The 21,150-nt window shown below is 43.7% G+C and overlaps 1 protein-coding gene across 4 annotated transcripts in view; it reads left to right on the top strand.

Moving 5' to 3' along the window:
* Positions 1 to 21,150, top strand: part of robo3 (roundabout, axon guidance receptor, homolog 3 (Drosophila)) — a 64,451-nt gene that overhangs the window by 38,416 nt on the left and 4,885 nt on the right. For 3 of the 4 annotated variants that reach the window (XM_088398081.1, XM_088398079.1, XM_088398080.1), the window contains exons 6-18: positions 7,905 to 8,231; positions 13,679 to 13,836; positions 14,016 to 14,136; positions 14,749 to 14,887; positions 15,169 to 15,296; positions 16,423 to 16,547; positions 17,057 to 17,225; positions 17,886 to 18,091; positions 19,267 to 19,348; positions 19,492 to 19,660; positions 20,404 to 20,570; positions 20,631 to 20,752; positions 20,830 to 21,046. In XM_088398081.1, coding sequence (XP_088254207.1) covers positions 7,905 to 8,231; positions 13,679 to 13,836; positions 14,016 to 14,136; positions 14,749 to 14,887; positions 15,169 to 15,296; positions 16,423 to 16,547; positions 17,057 to 17,225; positions 17,886 to 18,091; positions 19,267 to 19,348; positions 19,492 to 19,660; positions 20,404 to 20,570; positions 20,631 to 20,752; positions 20,830 to 21,046 — 2,130 coding nt within the window. Of the gene's footprint in view, positions 1 to 5,600; positions 5,989 to 7,904; positions 8,232 to 13,678; positions 13,837 to 14,015; positions 14,137 to 14,748; positions 14,888 to 15,168; positions 15,297 to 16,422; positions 16,548 to 17,056; positions 17,226 to 17,885; positions 18,092 to 19,266; positions 19,349 to 19,491; positions 19,661 to 20,403; positions 20,571 to 20,630; positions 20,753 to 20,829; positions 21,047 to 21,150 lie in introns of those variants that run through there. The other variant, XM_088398082.1, reaches the window with a different exon arrangement.

A 21,150-nucleotide genomic window follows, 5' to 3' on the forward strand; every position in this document is an offset into this window, starting at 1 on the left:
TGTTTATATACTACGTATCAACACCAAGCAGGAAGTCCTATCTTTTTATTTATAGTACTATTAAATGTGTTGCGGAAGTTACTGCAATACAAGTGGTCAATATCCAACAAAAAGAAATGTGAAAAGAATCCCTCTTTTAGACAAACGAACAAAGTGCAAAGGATAAATGATTGCAGTGTGGAAATGACACAGCACACTGGAGAATGACGCTTCCTTGTCTTCTGCTCCGTTGTGTCTCTATCATCCTATTAATAAAACAACTTGCGCTGTGTTCTGAAATAACACAAAAGGGCTTGCTGGAAATAACAAGCTGACACAAATACTCAGTAAGTTGGGGGGGGGGGGGGAGATGAGACCACAACGAAATAATTCAGTCCGTTGGATGTGTGAAATGATGTTCGTTTTTGCAACTAACTTGTCCCTTTCTGCGCCGGAGGTCAGACATGATGAGCATGCATTTGTAATTTTAATGGGGTCCAAAACAATGAATAGAATTTGCATTCAGGACACATATACATACAAACAAGAAGTGGGGAAATTAAATGGAATTACCATGACCTGCATAGTGCTTTTGATAACGTTGACTACAATCTTATCAGACGTTTGACAGCCCTTTTGCCGCCCCGATAGTGTTGTTCAGAGCAAAATGTGAGCGAGCCATTGTCTGACTATCTATCGCACGGCTTATCAGAAAGCGCATTGGATTGAAATCAAGCACAGTGCTGTAGCCTAAAATACGCTTTGATTGTAGCTAGTGGAGCCTGAATGAAGTTTCATTGAATTTAGCATGTATGTTAATGTGAGGAGCAAATACACATGAAAACAAACACAAAACTAGGGTGGCAAAAGTTGATGCGACTAAATAACACAAAAGATAATGAACAGAAAGAGGTGGGTAGAAGCCACAATAATAATAATAATGAAAATAATGAAAGAAAAAAATAATGTGAAAAGTCAATTATTGCTGTAGCTTTTTGCCTGAGAGCTACTCGTTAGCTATGCAGGTAGCAGAGCATTTGTTTAACACAAAAAGCCAGTTGGATAGAACCCTCATCAACTGCAGCAGCACGTAAATTGGTCAATTACTCTAATGGAAAATCTTTTTTGTTTTGGGTGGCCATTGCATGGTTGGTGGGGGAGGTGATTTTTGTGTGGGAGGATGAGAGTGTGTGTGTGTGTGTCAATGGGGGAAGGGGGGTTAACAGGGGGGCGCACGCACATAATGATTTTGTTTACATCTGTGTTGGATGGAAGATTTTTTCTTTTTCTTTTGGTGACCGTTAAATCCAGCAGTATGCAATCCCAACAGCCACCAAAGTGACTGCTTGCAAATGGATGCCTATTGTATTGTGACAGTGAGTGGCTATTGTCATCCGATCAGTCAAGAAGCCACAACGCACATTGGGAGTCGCTATCAACAATGTGCTAAGGACCGTACATTCCCCGAGGTCACGCCGTGCACGGCTCTGCTCATGCCGTAGACGTCATAAATAAAGATACACAATGCATCCCTCCGAGCTCTGTCCCTTCACTACATCAGCCGCTGGGGACGTTGTAAATCAGAGAGCAAGGGTAAGAGGCTGGGCGGCGGGGGGGAATGTGAGCCGGGAGTAAGGGGAGCAGACATTAAAGTGGGAACCTGTGTGTACGCTATGAACCTGGCCATCTCTGAGTAAGGGAGACAAAGGCAGGAAGAGAGGATGATTGAGAAAACAGGAGGATGGGTGTAAACAATGAATATGTAGTCCCAGTGTTGCCATCCACGATTATGTGTGTCATAAATTCGGGTAAGGTGGCTTTGTTGCAGCTGCAGAGCCGAAACTAAATAATCCAGCAATATTTTTTCTCTGAATAAGGGATTCAAATTCCTTGCACTACAGGATGCTGAAATCATCAGCTGGGGCTTTCTTCCGGGGTTGCCTACTGACAAGAACTGTCCTTGCTCTCATGGGGATAAAGCCATCTTTTACAATAATGAAAAGAAGGGAAAAAAAGAGGCAAGGGGTCATGCAGCTCTGATGAAAGGTGTGCACAAGTGTGTCTGTGTGTGTGTGTGTGTATGCATGGCTTGGTGTGTTTTTGTATTCATCTTGTTTTGGGGACATGGATTCCCACTGTCACTCAATTTGTGATTTGGGCACCAAAAAGCAGGTCTCAACCTCCTCAAAGCCAGGCAGGAATCGTGTCCAGTCTTTATATTTTTGTCGTTCCAATAAGATACTATTTTATTTATTTATTGATATGTATATTCACAGGATACGATATGATTTAAAAAAGAAAAAGGAGCCTCAGTATCACTGACATGAATGAATGTCCCTGTGGGCCCTTTCAATTCTTTGAGGTTACAAAGCCTTTTGGAATGTTCAGACCTTTTCTCTCCCTGACCTCTCACAAGAGTATGGATGGAGGCTCTCACCAATCATCTCCCATTTTCCCCTCAGGGTAGTGAAGCTTAACCCTCACAGCTTGCAAAGAGGCTAGAGATGGTGCCACTTTTCACCAGGCTTGCTCTTCACATTTTTGCACCAGACAGACAGGCAGACATACAGACAGACAGGGAGAAGAGTCATGAAGGAGACTGCCTAAAGGTCTGGAATCAAACAGAGTTTAAAAACAGAAATATCCTTGAGGGACCTTCAGGGAGTGTTCATAGTGGGGCAGCATATGAGATTCTATAGGACCAAGAAGATATGCCCTACTTATTACTTTTTCACTTTTCTTGTTCCAGCTGCACAACTTTCAAGCAGCACTGTTCAAAAATGTTGAACAAAATGCAGTTGCTTTGAAAATACGTATTCTGTCAGTCCCCAAGACTACATTTCTGGGTATAAAGGCAATTTATTTTGTTGTTTTGCCGCTGGGAGATACAACAGCTATTGTTAGAAAATGTCTACTCTACCAGATAGATCAGTATGGTGCTGTGTCAGGCAAAGGAGAACATAGCTTGTGTCCTTTATTAGATGTATTTTCCAAAATAAATCAGCTGACTGCGTATATTCAAAGAATGATTATGTTTCCGTTTTCAGTTCACCAGAGACAACAGCTCTGCCCTGGAAAACATCTTTTTTTTGCTCCAAATAGGTCCAATAGAGCGTTCGTCATAAGATTGGCTTGATATTTGAACCATGCATACAAAATGGTCAAATAGTATGTTTGGAATCATTGTTTTATTTCAATATGTCTGGCCATCAATATTCAGAAAACATTCTGACCCTAACAAATGAATTTCACAATAACAACATATAATAATAGACACATAAGGAAAAAAATATAGTGAATATATATACATACGCACACACACCAAGAGTCTGCCTGTTTGTTTACGTGTAGCGAATGTCATTCGTGACAGTAATGCATTTTCAGACATGGCGGCAAAGTGCCACGCTGGAATGCTTACTGTCACGTAGCATAATAGCAGGTTGAAAAGGAAGCCTAGGGCTTCATGGGAACGAACGCCAGGTGAGTGGCGGCCTGAATGAAGTCTGTTGAATGCAGAGCATTTTCTGGCATTGCTGCTGCTGCTGCTGCTGCTGTGTTGGAGCTTGGAGGGAAGGCAGGCGGGCGGTAGGTAATTGCCGCCGCTCGCTAACCCTCCTCCTCCCCAGAGCCTCGGTGCACACTTGGAAAATTGCAAGAGTCATTTCATCACCAAGGATGGGAGCTCCACGGAGCGGCTCGGCAGCTAAATTACAGAGCAGCTCCCAAACCACATGTCTTTGCTGACCCGCTGTTCTGACTCAGCCAGAGTGGATAGCTATTTTACAGAAGATCCCTCTGCCAGACTATACGTACCTACATGCGTGAACAATGTGTGGAATGACAGAATGGAAATGGTTTCATTTGTAAATATCAATAAATAGGACGTATTTGGGGATGTCATTTGTCCTTCAAGCACTCTATAGTGTTGCCAAGAAAAATGTCCAGCTTCTTATCTCCAGACTCATTTCCTTCCTGTTTCTAAACCAGCTATAATGATTGCTTGTACAACAGTGATGGGAATCCAGATAGTCTGACACTGACTGGGTGCGTTCACTCATACGTATTTAAATTTGTTATGTAAACATGTTTAATATTGCACAACATTTTATTTTATATTTTATTTATATTATTTTATTTTTTCCCAGCATCAAAACACATTATTCATACAGAGCCACCACTGGTGTCTAGGCCCCCTATTATGGATTAATTGAATGGCGTGATGAGATGACAATCTAGCTGTTTATTGATCTGCCTTTCAATTAGATTGGCTGCTACCCAACCTCACAGTACAAAAGGGAGGGCTTAGGATCCAGAAGAATTTCTGTTTCACATTGAAATGCGTTGATGTGATTGAATACATTTCCCACAAAAGTCTAGCTGGAAGTGCATTAAAGCAGAACCCATCAGACAATTTAATAAAGAGATGGCATATCATCTATTACTCAGCTACCGCACCGCACTGCACCAAAACTCGCTGATGGCTTGTCATTGTAATTCACTTGCTAAACTGGATAATGAGTCTAAATTTGTGGACTACTTGATATCAGCGACAGCAATGGCAAATGTTTGACAAAGGCAGTAAAGTAGCATCATCAGTCACAGCCCAGTGGAAGCTCGCTCGCTCGTACAGTGGGAGAGCTTCATCATGTTTTATTCAATCAAAGCGCAATGCTCAATTAATCAGTTTCGCCAATTAAATTTAAACATGTACATGCATAAAATATGAAACAACCATCTGGGGTGTTCTGCTTGTTTCCTGATTTCTCTCTTGTTCTAAAATAGAGTCCGCAATGGCTCGTTCAGTCCTTTTTAGCCTGCGGTGTGTTTGACATCCAGGTGTGGAGCAATCCATTGCATTTTTATTCATGTCAAGAGCTGCATGTTTACTAGGTTTGCGTAACCCCTAATATTTACTCCCCTCAACGGCCCTCAAAGCCAATCTGGCCTTGTTGCTTCATGCAGGATTGTGACTCTTGATATGTCAGGACTCATTGGCTGCAGCTCGCCATATCTCTTGGCACATGGGATATTGCTTTTCGCTTTTCATCAAGAGCAGGCAAGCATACACGCAGATAAATAGTGACATTTTGCAGTCAGTGTGTGGAGTGTCTTTTGGTCTCTTAGAGCTGTACCATTTTTTCCACTGCATGGTTTGTAGAAATAGCACCACAATCACAAGGTACTTCATGTATAATGAAAATTTGCATTCAGATTCCAGCGTAAAGTCTTCTTTTTGTTAGATAACCTCTTGGAGATAATGAATGGATGGATGCGCAATGTGTTTCAACAAGCAGTTCTTCCTTTCCGTGTTTCTGCAAGCTGGCCCTTTAAGAATTGCAGCACCAGAAGTCAAGTGTGCTGGACGTAAAGCGAGGGCCAAGTCTTCAACGTAAAACAGCACTTGGTGGCCGCCTTAAGTACTGTACTAATAAAAATTCACATTTTCTAAAGTTTACAATAATAGAGAGAACATTTGACTCGCTCGTTAAGAGAAATATTCCCACGTGAATGGCAGTGTTTTATGTTAATGTTGAATTACACTTTATTTTGAAAATTACACCGGAAACAATTTCTGCACGCTCTAGTTTTCTCGTATGCATTTTGAGACCACTCTAGCCAGCCAGTCTGTCTCAGGCAGCGGACACGAGAGCACGTCGGTCGCTGCCTGGAAGCACTGCAGGCTGCCTGCTGGCCGGCTGGCTACCTGGATGGATGGATGAAGGGATGGCTGCCCTGTCATGACCTGCCTGCGACTTGTGCTTGTACTTGTACTTGTACTGGACCGTTCGTTCGTTGGCGAGTGTTGGAAAAGTTACCTTGGGATGTGCAAACTCTGATTTTGATGAGAGCAACGGCTATGGTGCTACCTGTGGAGTTGGACTCTATTTATGGAGACTTCATTTAACAGGCTTGGATTTGTTCTTCCCCCGACCTATGAAACGATCCGGTGTATCATGGAGTATCGACTAACCTTACTGGTTTTATGTCCATTCTGGAGTTTGGCTTATGGTAAGTTGAATTTTGCGTTTGAGTGATGTTTGCACAGATGCGCCTCACATCATCAGCTTCCAAACAAGCTGTTAGATGATTCCCTCAAGTGGACGGCCCATCTCACATAGAGGGGGATTTGAATTCATCAGTATCTAGGGGGAAAAAAAGTTACTCTCAGGTTTCCTCTTATATGTGATGTCATTTGTTTGCTTATAATTTTGGCAATACACATGAAAACTACCATCTGTAAACAGAGCTAGTGTATTATGTCCATCTTTATTACTGAAGCAAAACTGATGAATCTTTCGCAATGATGTTATTTAAAAGGACTCTTCAACCATCAGACATATGATTAGCCCATGCGCAGCCCTGCCATGGGACCGGCTGGCTGGCTGGCTGGCCCAAGGGATCTAAGATTCTGACCAGCATCTGCTCCCCATTGAAATGTGACATGGGTGGGAGTCACTTTTGCTCATTTATATGACTAGGCCCAGTATGAGATGTCACATCCTCCTCTGCACAAAGAATTACAGTAGAGCCATCTTTCCCATTGACTGCTAAATATGCAGTGTAGGTAGGCATATATACAAAGTACAGCTGCAATCATTGATTCTACCCAAAATGAATGATGTAATAATACCACCACGCTTCTATTTGCTGCTGCAATGCAGACATAGCTTACGGATTTGAAGTCCAAGTTTGTGCACGGTTTGTTTTTTGGGCATCTTCAAGATAAAACGTAACTACTCCGACTGCAATGGAGGGATTGAAGAGCCACATGCAAATGCATTGATTCATATACAAGTGTTGCCAAGTCAGAAGCCCCATTCCAAAGCCCGACATGTGGAGCCAAGTGTTTGCCCAAGTAAGGTGACAGTGACATTTTCAGTCATCTCTGTGAGCATCAGTCAACACCATTGTCTCTCCTCTCATGGCCTTGGACAGACTTTGTTTGCTTCCCCCCACCCAAACAAGCCAGTATCCAGATCAAACAGCTCACACCAAACCTTGATATCCATACTGAGGGAGGCTAAGCATACAGCCTGCCTGCCTGCCTGCCTGTCTGCCTGCCTGCCTGCCTGCCTGCCTGCCTTGGCTCCGTCCAACTAGCATAATTAACAAGACTGTCATGCCACTGTATGGGAAGCTTGAGTTGCAAAGATGGACTTGTGGCACCAAATTTCCATGTGCACAAAGCTCTGGATGGCCCTCAAAGATGCATAATAAAGAGGCAATTTCCTTTTGCGTCGTTGCTCTTACCCATTGAGATGCTTAGCAATGCACACCCGCTGGCTTGCCCAGTGCTTTGTATTCGCATGTAAGTGGCTCTTTTTGCCATGCCTGCAGGGTCAAGGACTCGACTCGGTGGCTGCCGCAAAAATAACAATGTACAAGCCTGCCAATTTAAGTGTGAACACAGAATTTGCAAATCAATTCCCATGGCTTTTGGGGGAAACCTTAAGGAGGAGTTTAGAGGCAAGGAAGCTAGCTGTAAAACAACAAACACCAGAGGTTGAGGCAATTTGGGGACCATTTCTCCCCTTTTATATTTGGTTTGAACAAAAGAAAACAAAACAAATCATTTTCCCATAGTCATCATTGGGAATCTACTTCCCGTCTCGTATATTTGGGCTCCCGTACGGAAATAAAATAGTTTGCGGTTGACCAGGTTGCGAGGTTGCAGTGAATCATGGAGGGAAAGATATTGAACAACCAGCACGTTTGTGGGCCCACAAAGCAAACGTTTCAAACCTCCAATCCTATCTAGATGCTTCCGTTTAAATCGAGCAGAGAGCAGACTTTTTCTATCCACTATCCTGATGTGAAATTTGGCAATGACATTTCTCTTCCTCAGTGGTTTTCATTTCATATTCCCTGCAGAATCTTTTGGATTGTGTGTGATGACACATATGTGTGTGTGTTCCTTGTTGCAGGATCTCGACCCAGGTTAGAGGATGCTGCTCCGCGAATCGTCGAGCATCCATCTGATTTGATTGTGTCCAAGGGCGAGCCAGCCACCCTCAACTGTAAAGCAGAGGGGCGTCCCACTCCCATGGTGGAATGGTACAAAGACGGCGAGCGTGTGGAGACGGACCGTGAGGACCCTCGCTCTCACAGGATGCTCTTACCCAGCGGTTCCCTCTTCTTCCTCCGAATTGTACACGGGCGGCGGAGCAAACCCGATGAAGGGATCTATGTGTGCGTAGCGCGCAACTACCTGGGGGAGGCGCTCAGTCGCAATGCATCTCTGGAAGTGGCAAGTAAGTAAGCACCTTGGAAGTGCTCTGACAAATGGGATTTATTTTATTTTTTATTAATGATGTGTGAACCAACATCTATTGGAAACATGTGACTTGCAGGTTGGAGATGACAAGGAACAAGGCTAGCTTAGCCTGCAAAAGCAGTTTTCACTCAGGTGTCTTATAATCATCACTCAGAATGCCACCCCTGACCTCGGGATCACGTCTCCTGACAGCTTGAACCCCAAGGACCCAAACAATAGCCCACATAGTCTTCTAATACCGCCTGTCTGTATATATCTTACAGAGCGCGACCTCTGTCGTGTCGTGTCCGGCCGTGGCTCCGTGACTCGACTCTGATGAAAGTCCATGGTAGACAGCTTTGTCTCAGGGGGGGGGGGGGGGACCAAAACATAATAGCTTTTGCTGCTGCATTGCTGGAAAATGTTCTGGAGGAGGAGGAGGAATGCAGGTCACTGCTCATTGGCAGCTTCTTCGGAACAGATGTTAATTCATTTTTCAAATGCCACATTTGCCAGCTAGCCAAAAGCCACTTTAGATATTTGCTTTGAGACAGTTGGCCAACTAAATGAGAAACACACTGGACAGTCTTAATTTGACTTTATCTCTTTGAAAGAGGCTGTGGAATAGCTTTCTTGCACGCCATTCAGAGCAATGCATTCTGGTACGTTTTTTCTTTTTTTTTTTTTATTTAACCGACCATCACGCACCGCTGCACGTACATTAAGTTGACCAGTACAGAAAGTAAGTCTTTTTTTTTTTTTTATGGTTCTCCTCTGACTTGTGTGTGCCTTTAAAAATATCTTTCTGCAAAATGTGTTTTCATGCTTGACTAATAGGATTACAGCTTCATATGGTGGCTTGTACGGGTTTAAAAGAGGGCGATCAGATGGCTGAAGTGAGGCCACGAGCTTAACCCCCCTTTTGCATGATCTGGACCTCGGCCAAAGAGAGAGGAACTCGGGGGTCGGTCGGGTGGATCTGATGGGGGTTTGGCCGCTGGTGCTTGCTTCTTTCTACAACAGGTGGTGGGTGTGAGGAAGAGGTTTAACCTTCTCCTCCCCCCCAAACGACACACGACAGTGTGCCTGCCACAGGGGCTAGAGAGAACAATCAAGTGGCCTTGCTCCAACTGATCCTCATTATCTCGGAGCTGCACTGTCAGACACGCTAAATAACTGCTCCTTTCTAGTCTAATCAAAGGAGCTCCTCACCGATAGGGATTTGTTAAATAAGTATATTGATCGTTTTTGAGATGGTCAAAGTGATATGTTTTAATAATAGAATGAAACCAATTGCGCCTTATTTTGCGTCTTACGTTTTGTCTCTGTATTCAAATGTCTCGCTGAGCTTCCTATAATAAGGAACACGAGCAGAGAGTTGTTTGTCCTGCTTTTTTTCCTGCTGACTGAAGTTTCTCCCATAGCAACAGAATGAAATATTGTAAGTGTGGGCAAACAACTGTGCAAAATGCTTATTGATTTTGGCTGTGTGTATTGGTTGAGGATTCATTTCTCGATGAGACGGTCAGCCACCTTAAGACTTCGAAAAGGTCAGCCAGCCAGCCAGCCAGTTCATTCATTCAACTGGAGCCAAATTGATTTCTACTCCAAGATCCATAGGTTTGGGGCCTTTGCTGACAGCGTGGAAAATGAAAACCATTGTCCTTCCTACAGCCCCTTAGTCTTCATTCGAAATGTGTGATGTTGCACAAACAAGAAAAAGGGCAGAATAGGCGGCATTGGCCATCTGAAGTGGTTGGTGTAGCGGGGCTCTGGCCGTTTGCTGACACAGCATACGAGAGATGTTAAGTCAGACAGATGCCTAACCTCTGTAGGACAGACACCATGATGAGGTAGCAAAAGTGGACACTGTCGCTCTGTGACCTGGCGGTGAAACTGAACACGCAGGAAATGTCAGGTGCTCCAGTAAGTGGCTTTGTTTTTTGCAGGCAATGTAAAAAAAAAAAGTTAATTATTATTATCATCATAGCATTGTTACTATTATGATTTATTTTTAAATGAATTAATTTCTATTTGTTTAAATAGTGATTCTATAGCTTTCCAGAAGGCTGAGGGCATCAAGGAGACAAGGAGGGAGTCATTTGCCTCACAATGGACCTTTTTGCAATTTACACTGACCCTCTTAGCCCAACGCTATGGGGCACACGACATCCGCTATTTCTAGATGAAAGTAATCCTCTTTTCAGGGCCAGACAATTGCTTTATTAGCTGACCACACACAGGAGCGAGCGTGGACCACCCCTGTGAAGGGGCCCTCTGCTTTAGTGAAGGCTGAAGGAAGGAAGGAAGGGCTGCCATTGTTTTTATGGCGCTCCTTAGCGGTGGCCGTGCATGCGTTACTTTGCCAACCCCGTTTCGAGATATATTATTATGAGTGGAGGAAAAAAAAAAAAAAGAAGAAAACCCAGACTGCAGTCTGTGCTGCTGCCAAATAACCCCAAGCTTCCCCAAGCCCCTCCCCTTTCTCAGCACTCTGGATGTGACAGAACGCCTCTCTGCGGAGCAAGGCCTCTCCATTTACGAGCGCTTAAGAAGCCATGAAACATCACACCTTGATAGATAACCTCATCATCGCCCACTGCTGGGTGGCAATATCTCATATGAATTCAATTTCAAAAAGTCAAGCCGCAGTGATTAAACATTGGAAAGCATTGTAAACAGGATCTGAGCATGGCGTGAAAATTAAATTGAACGTTTGCCTGATGATGATGTTGCGCTAAGTGTTTTATCTATGCTAATCGCAGGCTTAACATCTGTTTGTGATGCATCACACTGACTTGGAGATTTAATTTCAGCCTTATCTGAGCCCGGTGGCAAATAATTAGATTTCCAGAAGTCTACCGGGACAAATAAGGTTTTGCACTGCGTGTATTTTCGGTCGGTCTGTCTGTCTGTCCACCTGCGGTGTTAATCGTTAACGTACGAGCCTCTGGGTATGAGCCTCTGTAGCAAACGCACTGGACAAGGTCATTTCATTTGAATGGCTCTTTCTTTCTGTCTGTCTGTCAGAAGAGGAGAGACGTTATCTGTTGATTGTTGGCAACATTCCGATAAAGTTACCCTGTAGAAGTAATGAATTCAGAATTAAATACATCAATAAACAGAGAGGAGAAGAGATGTAATGGATACCCGCGATTCAAATAAATCAACAATAAACCGCGGTGTCAGCATATGAATCAACAACAACAATGAGATTTGATGTCGTGGAAAGGCGGTGTGAAAGTGGCGACATCTGTCCGATCAACAAACCCCCCCCCCCCATTCTCTTGACACTCCCTCGGCCAATATCCTGTGTGGGCCCGTTTCATCATGGTGCAATAGTTGATAAGGATCAGAGGGGGTCCACTCGGGATAATGAGCAGCTCCAGACGGGGCCTCTGTTGGGACCCTGAACGTATACGTATTGCCTGGAGAGAACACAGATGACACGCTTGTGTGCATCGAAGCAGCCATGATCATGGAACAATTGCAAAAACGCAACATTTGATCATGTGGGCTTACGCTGAAGAAGGTTGCTTGCTTTTGGGAGAGAACAGATGACCGGCAATATCTGCCCATATCTAGGTTGTTTTTTTTTTCTTCTTTTCATGATACCCCGCCCCCTCCCAGCAAAGGGACTGTGGTTCATTCTCTATCTCGCGTATGAATATTTATACGTTGGGGCGTTGGGGGCTGCTGTCAAGTATGTACGCACACACGCCGTCCTTCGAGCAACACAAACAGCAATAAAGCTCTTTTAATTACAAGAGAGCAGCAGCTCACCCCAGATGTCATTTTTAAAATCCAATCAAATGCTAAAATGAAGGCTTGACCTTGGTGTTTTTCACTTATCGGTAGATCACGTGGTAGCTAGCTTGTACAGATGTGTATCATTTCTTCCTACTGAGTGCTAGTTGTTCACAAAGATAGAAAGTTGCCTGACTCAGACCTGGGCAACCCATTGAAATGGGATTTCTATTTTGGCTTCACATTGTCTCAAATACAGATAGAAGATGCATGATCAGGGATCCACGGCGGCTTTCTTGAAATCATCGGCAAAGGGAGGTCTTGCAATTCCTTTCCTTCTGAGCGTCTCTCTGTGCACGGAATTTTAAGGAAACAAAGTGGGAGCCACTTTGATTGGCTGAAAGTCGCTTGCTCCCACAACGGCGCAAACGCCCTCTTCTGTCTGCACTCGTGTAGCAAAATGCTAAAAGAAAGAAAAGTCCAGCCTATGCGTAGGGTTCGACTGCACTTCACGCTCGCTTGCTATGAAAATAGGGCCCCTAATCCTTCTCTTTTCCCCTGTGCGTTACTCTGGACGCTGATGAAAGCATGCCGGATGGGGATTACTCTGGCTTTGTGAAAGGGCTTTTAGGAAAAGGTCAAAGTGCATGTACTTGATATGCGTCCTCAAGGGTCGGATGGGTAATTGCCGCTACCTCATAAACTTTTCACCCTATTTCCACCCAGATACGTATATTGTGAGTTAGTAGTAGCATCACGTATGACATTTGTATATTTTGGCAAATTTAAATGCGGATGAGGATGACTTATTTATATCACTCGTATCTCTGTGATGTAAGTAAATCAATCAATCAATCCTGATACGTATCCTCCAAGCATCAATTAAACATCCCGTATTGCCTTGATGTCAACATTTTCAGCTCTCATCAAAGAGCAGCAGGGAGAAATCCTTTTGGAGGAAAGTTTTGTGACACCACGAGCCGTTTTTGCCATCTGTTTTCTCACTTTAGGGTGATGGGAAGCTTTTAGGGCAGGAATGTCATAGAAAGTGATCCATTGGTTTTTCCTCCTTTGTGGAATCCCTGGCTGAAGTGGCTTAGACCCGACGACTTGTAGCCTGCAGGCTTGGGCGGGCCGCCCCGTTGGCCTCTGTGGCTTTGGCCTCATCCTGGTATGAAGGCATCAACCGCAAGTACAAAACCGCACCATCCGAGAGGTCTCAAGACTCTCTCAAGAGTGAAAATAGAAAAGCCCATTGGCTTCCAAATGTACGTACACGAAGGTGGAAATGAGCCAATCCTTTTCTGCTCTTTCTCTTCTCCTGCCGCTGTCAATGGCGTTGATTTGTCTGAATTTGTATGCAGGAGCCAGCCACTCTCAGTATTGCAATGGATTTATGCACGTGGATTTGCCAGGGGAAATCGTGTGGATGAGAGTGAATAATTTATTTACCTTCATTATTAATGTGCACCAATGACAGTCACGGAAAAGATAACACAAAATGAATTCAAATATGATTCACACTTTTTTTCCTGACTTATACATGTTCCCATTATTTCAATGGTGTTTATTGTATAAGCAGAAGTAAAGATATTTTTTGTATCATTTTTTGGATACAAGTTTGGATAGATTTGAAAAATGTGTCAAATTTGTATAAATATTTTGTGATTATTTTCCCCTTTTTTTCCTCTTCCCCAGTTCTAAGAGATGACTTTCGCCAGACTCCCAGCGATGTGGTGGTGGCAGCAGGTGAGCCGGCCGTCATGGAGTGTATTCCTCCCAGAGGACATCCTGAGCCCACCATCTCGTGGAAGAGAAATAATGTCCAGGTCAACGACAGAGATGACAGGATCACGGTACGTTGACGTTATCCAGGCAGAAACAACAAGCTGTTTTCCCATTTCTTTGCTGACTTTGACGTCTGGCTTGTATTTACGTTGCGTATTGTTTTCATTCCGCGTACGTACGTACGTGCGTCCAAAATACAGATCCAGAGCATTGTTGCACATTTGGCTGTATTGATTTCCTTTTTCAGATCCGAGGGGGCAAACTCATGATTTCCAACACCAGAAAAGCTGATGCTGGCATGTACGTGTGTGTCGGCACCAATATGGTTGGAGAAAAAGACAGCGATCCAGCTGAACTGGTAGTATTTGGTAAGAATTGGTTTTTTGAAATATTGACTTCATTGATGGGAATATTGAATAGCTTCAGAAAGTTCATGGAAAATATGGACGTTATCTTGGATTTGGTTTTCTCCCTTTCTCAGTAGCAGTAGTGGAATGTTCCTCTGCTGGTTGCCGTTTTTCTTGGCTTGCTTTTTTCCCGTCTCCCCTAGTCTGGGCAAAGCTCTCTGCAAACCAGTGATTTGGAAGTGTGTATTGATCCTCGCAAACAAGGCGAAAATTGGCATTTTATTTCTGCCTCCTAACTGAACCTCTTTCTTTGATGATCGTCAAGCTCATGGGTAGATTAGGTTTTTGTTTTTGTTGTTTTGGTTTGAATGATAGAAAAGTAAAGTGACTTAAAGAAAATCAGCAAGTTGGGTTTAGTGTCATTGTCTGGATAATGATCCTGCGAGAATACCAATTGCACAAATCCAGAAGTGTGATTGCGTGTTGTCTTTTTAATCCACATTCGAAGAATCTAATTCAAGTGCTGTGCTAATGAGAGATTATTTCTTAAATGTGTTTGTTGTTATGGTTCTTGTTGTTGGAGGTGTGACACTCTATCCAATAAAAATGTTCCACTCTTGTCTTTCCTTTCAGAGAGGCCAGTATTCACGAAGCAGCCGGTGAACCAAGTGGTGTTGGCTGACGATACGGTGGACTTTTTTTGTGAGGTTCATGGCGATCCAACTCCCACTATTCGCTGGCGGAGAGAGGAGGGGGAGTTGCCTCGGGGAAGGTAACACAGACACTCATTGTACTTTTTTTCTCTTTGCAAGCTATTGCTGTCAGTTACCAAGTAAATGATGTCACATTTTGTGTGCATATTAGTGAAGTAAATTCAAAAATAAATCAAATCCACTTCTAGTCTATTTCGTCCGATATGAAGAAAAATGTCCCCCTATTAAATTCAGCCATAAATAAATAAGCATAAAATAATAATAAAAAAATGTGCTTATTAATCTTGTACACGTTTGATCGACGGATGTTAGAATTGACAGCGGGTTGACGTGTTTGCAGGTACGAGATCCGCAGCGACAACAGTCTGCACCTGAACCAGGTGCGAGCCGAAGACGAGGGCACTTACACGTGCGTGTCGGAGAACAGCGTCGGCAAAGCCGAGGCGGCCGCTTCCCTGCAAGTCCACGGTAAGACCCTTTGCATTCAATTGGTTGACAAAATCTTCGATGTATTGGACGCGTTTGCAGGCTTTGAAGTCATGTACTGGAAACCATCATCAAATGTCGAGGATGACGCAAAGAGAGACTTTGCGTCTGCGTAGTTCCCAAGAGCCCAGCATTATGCCGCCGGGTACCGACGGCTCGCCAAGACTATATGAGAGATAAAATGAAAAAAGTCGGGCTTTAAGTTCCTTTTCAAGTCTCAATTCTTCATGGCTCCAGAGAGAAAGGCAAGATGAAAAAGAACTGAAATGACATTAAATAGTCGCTTCCTTGAAGAAATGCACTCCACTGCAAAAGGTGTCATTTGACGTGATAAAAGGGAATATTTCAAGCTAGGCATTTTGTCAGCGGGCCAACATTTGAAAAGGACATTCAAGTACTTGCAATGACAAATACACCCGCTTTGTTGATGTCAGACATATTTGTATGTTTGTTCATTATACATTCATTGACCCTATTCCTTTATTTGTCCCACAATTCCAGAAATTCCTGTTTTAAAATAGACTTTAACTGAATACATGATTGTGTATTTGTAGCTGACTGAAGAAGCAGATTGAATGTGGGTCATTGCTTGCAGCTACAGGACAATAAGAATAACAACACACTTGTTTTTGTGTGGCTCTAACTCATTACACGCCATCGTGTCCAGTGGATTTCATGTACTGTCTAACATCCCCGTTCATTCATTCATCCATCCATCATCTCATTCTTCTCTCTTTTCATTTGCACCCATTTTGCGTGCTTCCATGGCAGTTGGCTCATCCAGTGAGTATCTCATTTCAGGCCATTTCTGTGTGTGTGAGACTTAGTACATCATTTTGGGAGGAATGGTTGAGAGAATAACTATCATTAGCAGCCAAACACTAGGGTTGGAATGACTACGTTATTTTCCACAATTGTGCGTTGTCAGCACTTTGCAATGCAAGTTTAATTGAGTAGATCTAATGTGGAATGGAGTGTAAGAGCATACAAGCGTATACATTACACCACTTCCAATGAATTCAACTCAATGGCCATGTGCATGTGCATGTGGGTGTCATCTGAAAATCCTTTTGGGTTTTTTTCTCCTCTCTCTCTTTTCTCTCTCCAGTGCCCCCTCAGATCGTTGTGCGGCCACGGGACCAGATCACAGCTCCGGGTCGCACTGTAACCTTTCTGTGTGGCACAAAAGGAAACCCTCCACCGGCTGTCTTTTGGCAAAAAGAAGGAAGCCAGGTCAGAAATGCTCATGTTTATTTTGAAATCAGTTCTTCTCGAATATTGCATCAGCTTGATGGTGCATACGTATGCCTGGTGAAGAACTTGATAGGCCTTCATTCTTTGCTTGGTCTGTGTGCTGTGTGTGCTACTGCACCAGCATGACACTCACCCACACAATCATACACACTCCTTCCAATCATTTTTCTCAACATCATAGTGCGAGTGTGCGTAGGCTTGCACAAGTACAAATGTGTCCATGTGTGGGTTTTGCACAAGCGTGTGATCTGCTTTCCAACATGTTGGAATGTACTGAAAGATGAGATGACGAGAGTGTGTGGGTGCTGTGGCGAGGTTTACACTTCACTGTATTAATAACATTTCATAAAAAAAAAAAGCCAGCTTAAACTCGGAGCATGAGCATCCATGCCCTAATGGAAACACATCCAACAGATACATAGCTAATAAGCATCAGATGTTGAATATGGATCTGACATGAATTCACCTGTTGTTTGTTTTTCCTCCAGATTTTGCTGTTTCCCATTCAGGAACTCTCACAAGGGCGTTTTTCGGTGTCGCTTAGCGGTGAGCTAACCATCGTTGACGTCCGCGTTGAGGACTCTGGCTACTACATTTGCCAGGCCATCAGCGTGGCAGGCAGCATACTGACAAAGGCCTTACTAGAGGTGGAAAGTGGTGAGTTACACACACTCACACGATTCTATGTAGGCGAGTGGAACAACCAACACCGCATAGGCAAGTTGCTAGATTCATGTCAAATTGCTTCCCCTGATTGTTTGATTTTGAGGAATGACGATAGAGCAGACACATTTTACTTTGAAGGTTCACAGATACGTTGGACCACGCCCCCTCTGGTTTTTAGATTTCAATTTTGGATCTTCCGCTATAAACATCTCCCGCTGGGCTGGAGGCATAATGCTTAATCTCCTTTCAATGTGCACTGATGTAAAGTCAAATATCCTTCAAATGAAAATCCCCCTCCCCCAAATGAGCAGACAGCAGGGGGTCTTTTCTGATGTAATCAAACCAGACAAGTGGCACTATGCAAATAAAGCAAGTGCAACATATGTTTCTCTCCAAGAGGCTTTGCGTCCGTCACCACTCCTTGATGGACTTTTCACATTATGAGTTGCTTTCAGAAAAATCCTGGATTGGTTCGAATCCGAGGGAACAAATAAATGTCTTCTTTTTTTTTTTGTGGTTGTGACCGATGATTATCATGAATATGTGGAAATTCTGAAAGCCACGGTAGGTAGACAGGTGGCTAACCTTAGAAGCTAGGATTAAAATGTAAAAATGTCGTTCATCTTTTGAATCCCCCCCTCCCTCCCACAGCGCCCTCCGATCATGTTCCCCCCATCATCCGGCAAGGGCCGGCAAATCACACGTACGCACCGGGTTCGACGGCACAGTTCCACTGCCACGTCATGGGGAAGCCCACTCCCACTATTCAGTGGGAGAAAGACGGCCAAAGGATCGTAGGGACCCACGCTCGAGTCCGTCTGATGGAAAATGGCACGTTCCAAATTGCCAATCTTCAGGTATGTCCATTTGATTTAAATGTAAATTCCCTGTCTTCGATTAAAAGCGACTTGTTTTTGTATGTATGAGCAGCACTCTTGAGTATTTTCATGGGAAAAGATATATTTTTTTGCAAGTCGCTGAATAAGAGTCGAGAGCAGACAAATATTCTCAGCAGCCTTGAGGCGTGACCAGCATGATCATGATTATGCAAGGCCATTAGCAATCATTTGTGCTTTTGTACTCCACGCTAATGAAATCCATTTGGCACACAAGTCCCTCTTGGATGAGAAGCAACACCTGAGGTCACTCACCGTTGCATTGCAGCAACTTGAGGAGGAGACTGATTGATTGCGGCCTTTTTAATGACTAACCATCATTAATACTTGTAATTAAATTCTCAGGACATTTGAGATCCGAATAAAAGATTGAGCTGGATATAGAGAAGCAAGATAAGGGCTGAAAGGAATAGACGAAGCACTCGGAAATCTCTTGAACGCGTTTTTCCAATTTTCAAAGGTGCGAAAGTTCATTTCCTAGAAAACTTGTTTGTGATCAGACAGTTGTTCTTCACGGTAGTCGGTGTAACATCCTCGCTATCTTGTAAAAATGTGGCATCTGTGCACCAGCGGCTAGATTTATTGCACACTGGATCATTTTATTTGCACGTGTCCTGCACTGAATATCAAGTAGCTGTCGGGCGGGTTTAAAGACAGGTGCCTGAGAAATTTCTAACCGGTCATTAAAATTCAGTCTTTGATCCTTCTTTTAAATCTCCTGCTCTGGCGGCAGCCAGGGATTACTGTCGATGAGGAGCAGAAAAGGCACAAGCTTGACTTTTGCCTTGACTTCAAATACGGGAGATCCAATCATTTAAAAAGTTGAATGAAGCATAAGTGACCAAAATGTCAAGTGTAAAAGCAATGTATTGATCGATAGTAATGAGCGTTGTCACAATTTATTCTTATTCCTATTCTTTCTCTGGCTGAAAATGCAGTCGCCAGGTTGGCTGTTAATGAGGTCTCAATGTTCTGCCAACTTCCTCGACGCTCAACGAAGCGTGACGCTTTCTGCTTTTGAGCGATATGTCACTTTGTCACATCAGCGCTAATGAGTATATTAACATTAAATGCCGGCCTCGCAACACACTCAACCGATGACAGCGCTCGCACACCTCTTTGTGTTGTGTTGCCAGGAAACCGACTCTGGCGTTTACACTTGTCTGGCTGCCAGCTCCAGCGGTGAGACAAGTTGGAGCGGAGTGCTCACAGTCAAAGGTGAATTCTTTTTAATTTTTATTTTTTTTCTGCCTGCTTCTAATCTATGCAAATGTGAGCTTCATGTGGCAATGGATTAAGATGAGGAAATCTTCCGGAGAGAGAAAAAAAAAAGTATTTCTGCATTTGTTGTCGAACGACAGAGAATGCCGAGCCGTCGGTGGCTCAGAGCACGGAGCCTTTCCAGTTGCCAGGTCCGCCGCACAAACCTATTGTCACAGATGTGTCCAAGAACAGTGTCTCTCTGACATGGCAACCCAATGCTCACGAGGGAGGAGCTGCGGTCACCTCCTACATCGTTGAGGCCTTCAGGTGACTTTTAGCAATCCAATGATCTGTTCACACTTTTAGTCACATGTGGGAAAATAATGCTGACAACAACCAGTACTGTAAGACGGAGTTCGAAACCTTGGAATGTTTTTGTAGTATTCTAGTCTAAATGTAGCACTTGTAATTTAGAACTTAATTTATAGTTCTCAAATTTAGAGAGTATTCTTTGCTCTGGAAATAGGAGATATTGTTTTTCTAGGGCAGACAACAACATGATATAGTTCAGTGATCCCCAACTTTTTTACGTTTGCCGTCGGACCGACAGATGCTTCCCTATTTTCTCTTTATTTCTTGTTCTAAAATGAAGACTTGTTCGTTGTCTTATGTTAATTCATTAAAAGATGTGTTTTGCCTTTTTTTTTTATCTTGTTTGTTAGGAAACAAAATGCTAACAGGCTTGACCTGCCCCAGAAGATTAATTGCATAATAGCACGCTCATTTGCTGCGTCATGAATGAACGTGTTAAACGGACAGCCCGTTTCTGAACTCTTGCCATTCCTTGCATGCAAATGAATATTACAAAACACGCACACATCTTTTTGCCAAAAAAATGTCATCTTTTTCGTGGAATGTTACATCACACGCCACGCCAGCCTTAAGCCATGATTTGCCTTGGCGGCCAATTTAACGTGAATAAAATAGCAGTAGCCTATCCTACGGCAAATCTTGTTCTGCGCACATTGAAACATTTGAACGCTAATTAGTTTTGTCACCATCTATTCCAGCCAATCAGCCGGCAGCACTTGGCAAACTGTAGCGGACATGGTGAAAGTGGAAACGCACACAATCACCGGCCTTCTCCCCAACACCATCTACTTATTTATCGTCCGAGCCGTCAACGCCTACGGCCTGAGCGACCCCAGTCCCATCTCGGAGCCTGTCCGAACACAAGGTCAGTCAGCAAGGAATCGAAGGCGAACCCGAGCGTAATCTCGGCCTGCGTTTGCTTCAGACGTGAGTCCGACCGGTCAGGGGGTGGACCACAGGCAGTTGCAGAGAGAACTGGGGGAGGTGGCAGTCCAACTACAAGAGCCCATCAGGCCGACGACATCCTCCATCCGAGTCTCCTGGGCTGTAAGTCTCTTGGTTTATTTGTATTTTTTTCTTTCATTATCCCAGGGAAGGTCACCGTGTGTGATTTCTTCCTCTAGGTGGATCGTCAATCTCAGTACGTGCAAGGCTACCGTCTCTTTTACCGCCCCAGTGGAGGAACCTGGCTCCTCCAAGACATCAATTCCCCCTCTGAGCGCAGCACCGTACTCACCAGCTTGCTTAAAGGAACCGAGTATGAAATAAAGATCCGGCCTTATTTTGACGAATTTCAGGGGAAAGACAGCCGTACAATACTGGTTCGAACCCCCGAAGAAGGTAATAGTTCTATTAAACCTTAGGAAAGGTAATAAGTGTCATAGATGAACAAAGTATAATCTCTGTTTAGCTCCGGCTCACATTTTGCTTCTATTGCTTAATAA

Source organism: Syngnathus floridae, chromosome 15 (genome assembly GCF_059516105.1).
Source record: "Syngnathus floridae isolate MCC-2025c chromosome 15, RoL_Sflo_1.0, whole genome shotgun sequence".
NCBI classification, from domain to species: Eukaryota; Metazoa; Chordata; class Actinopteri; order Syngnathiformes; family Syngnathidae; genus Syngnathus; species Syngnathus floridae.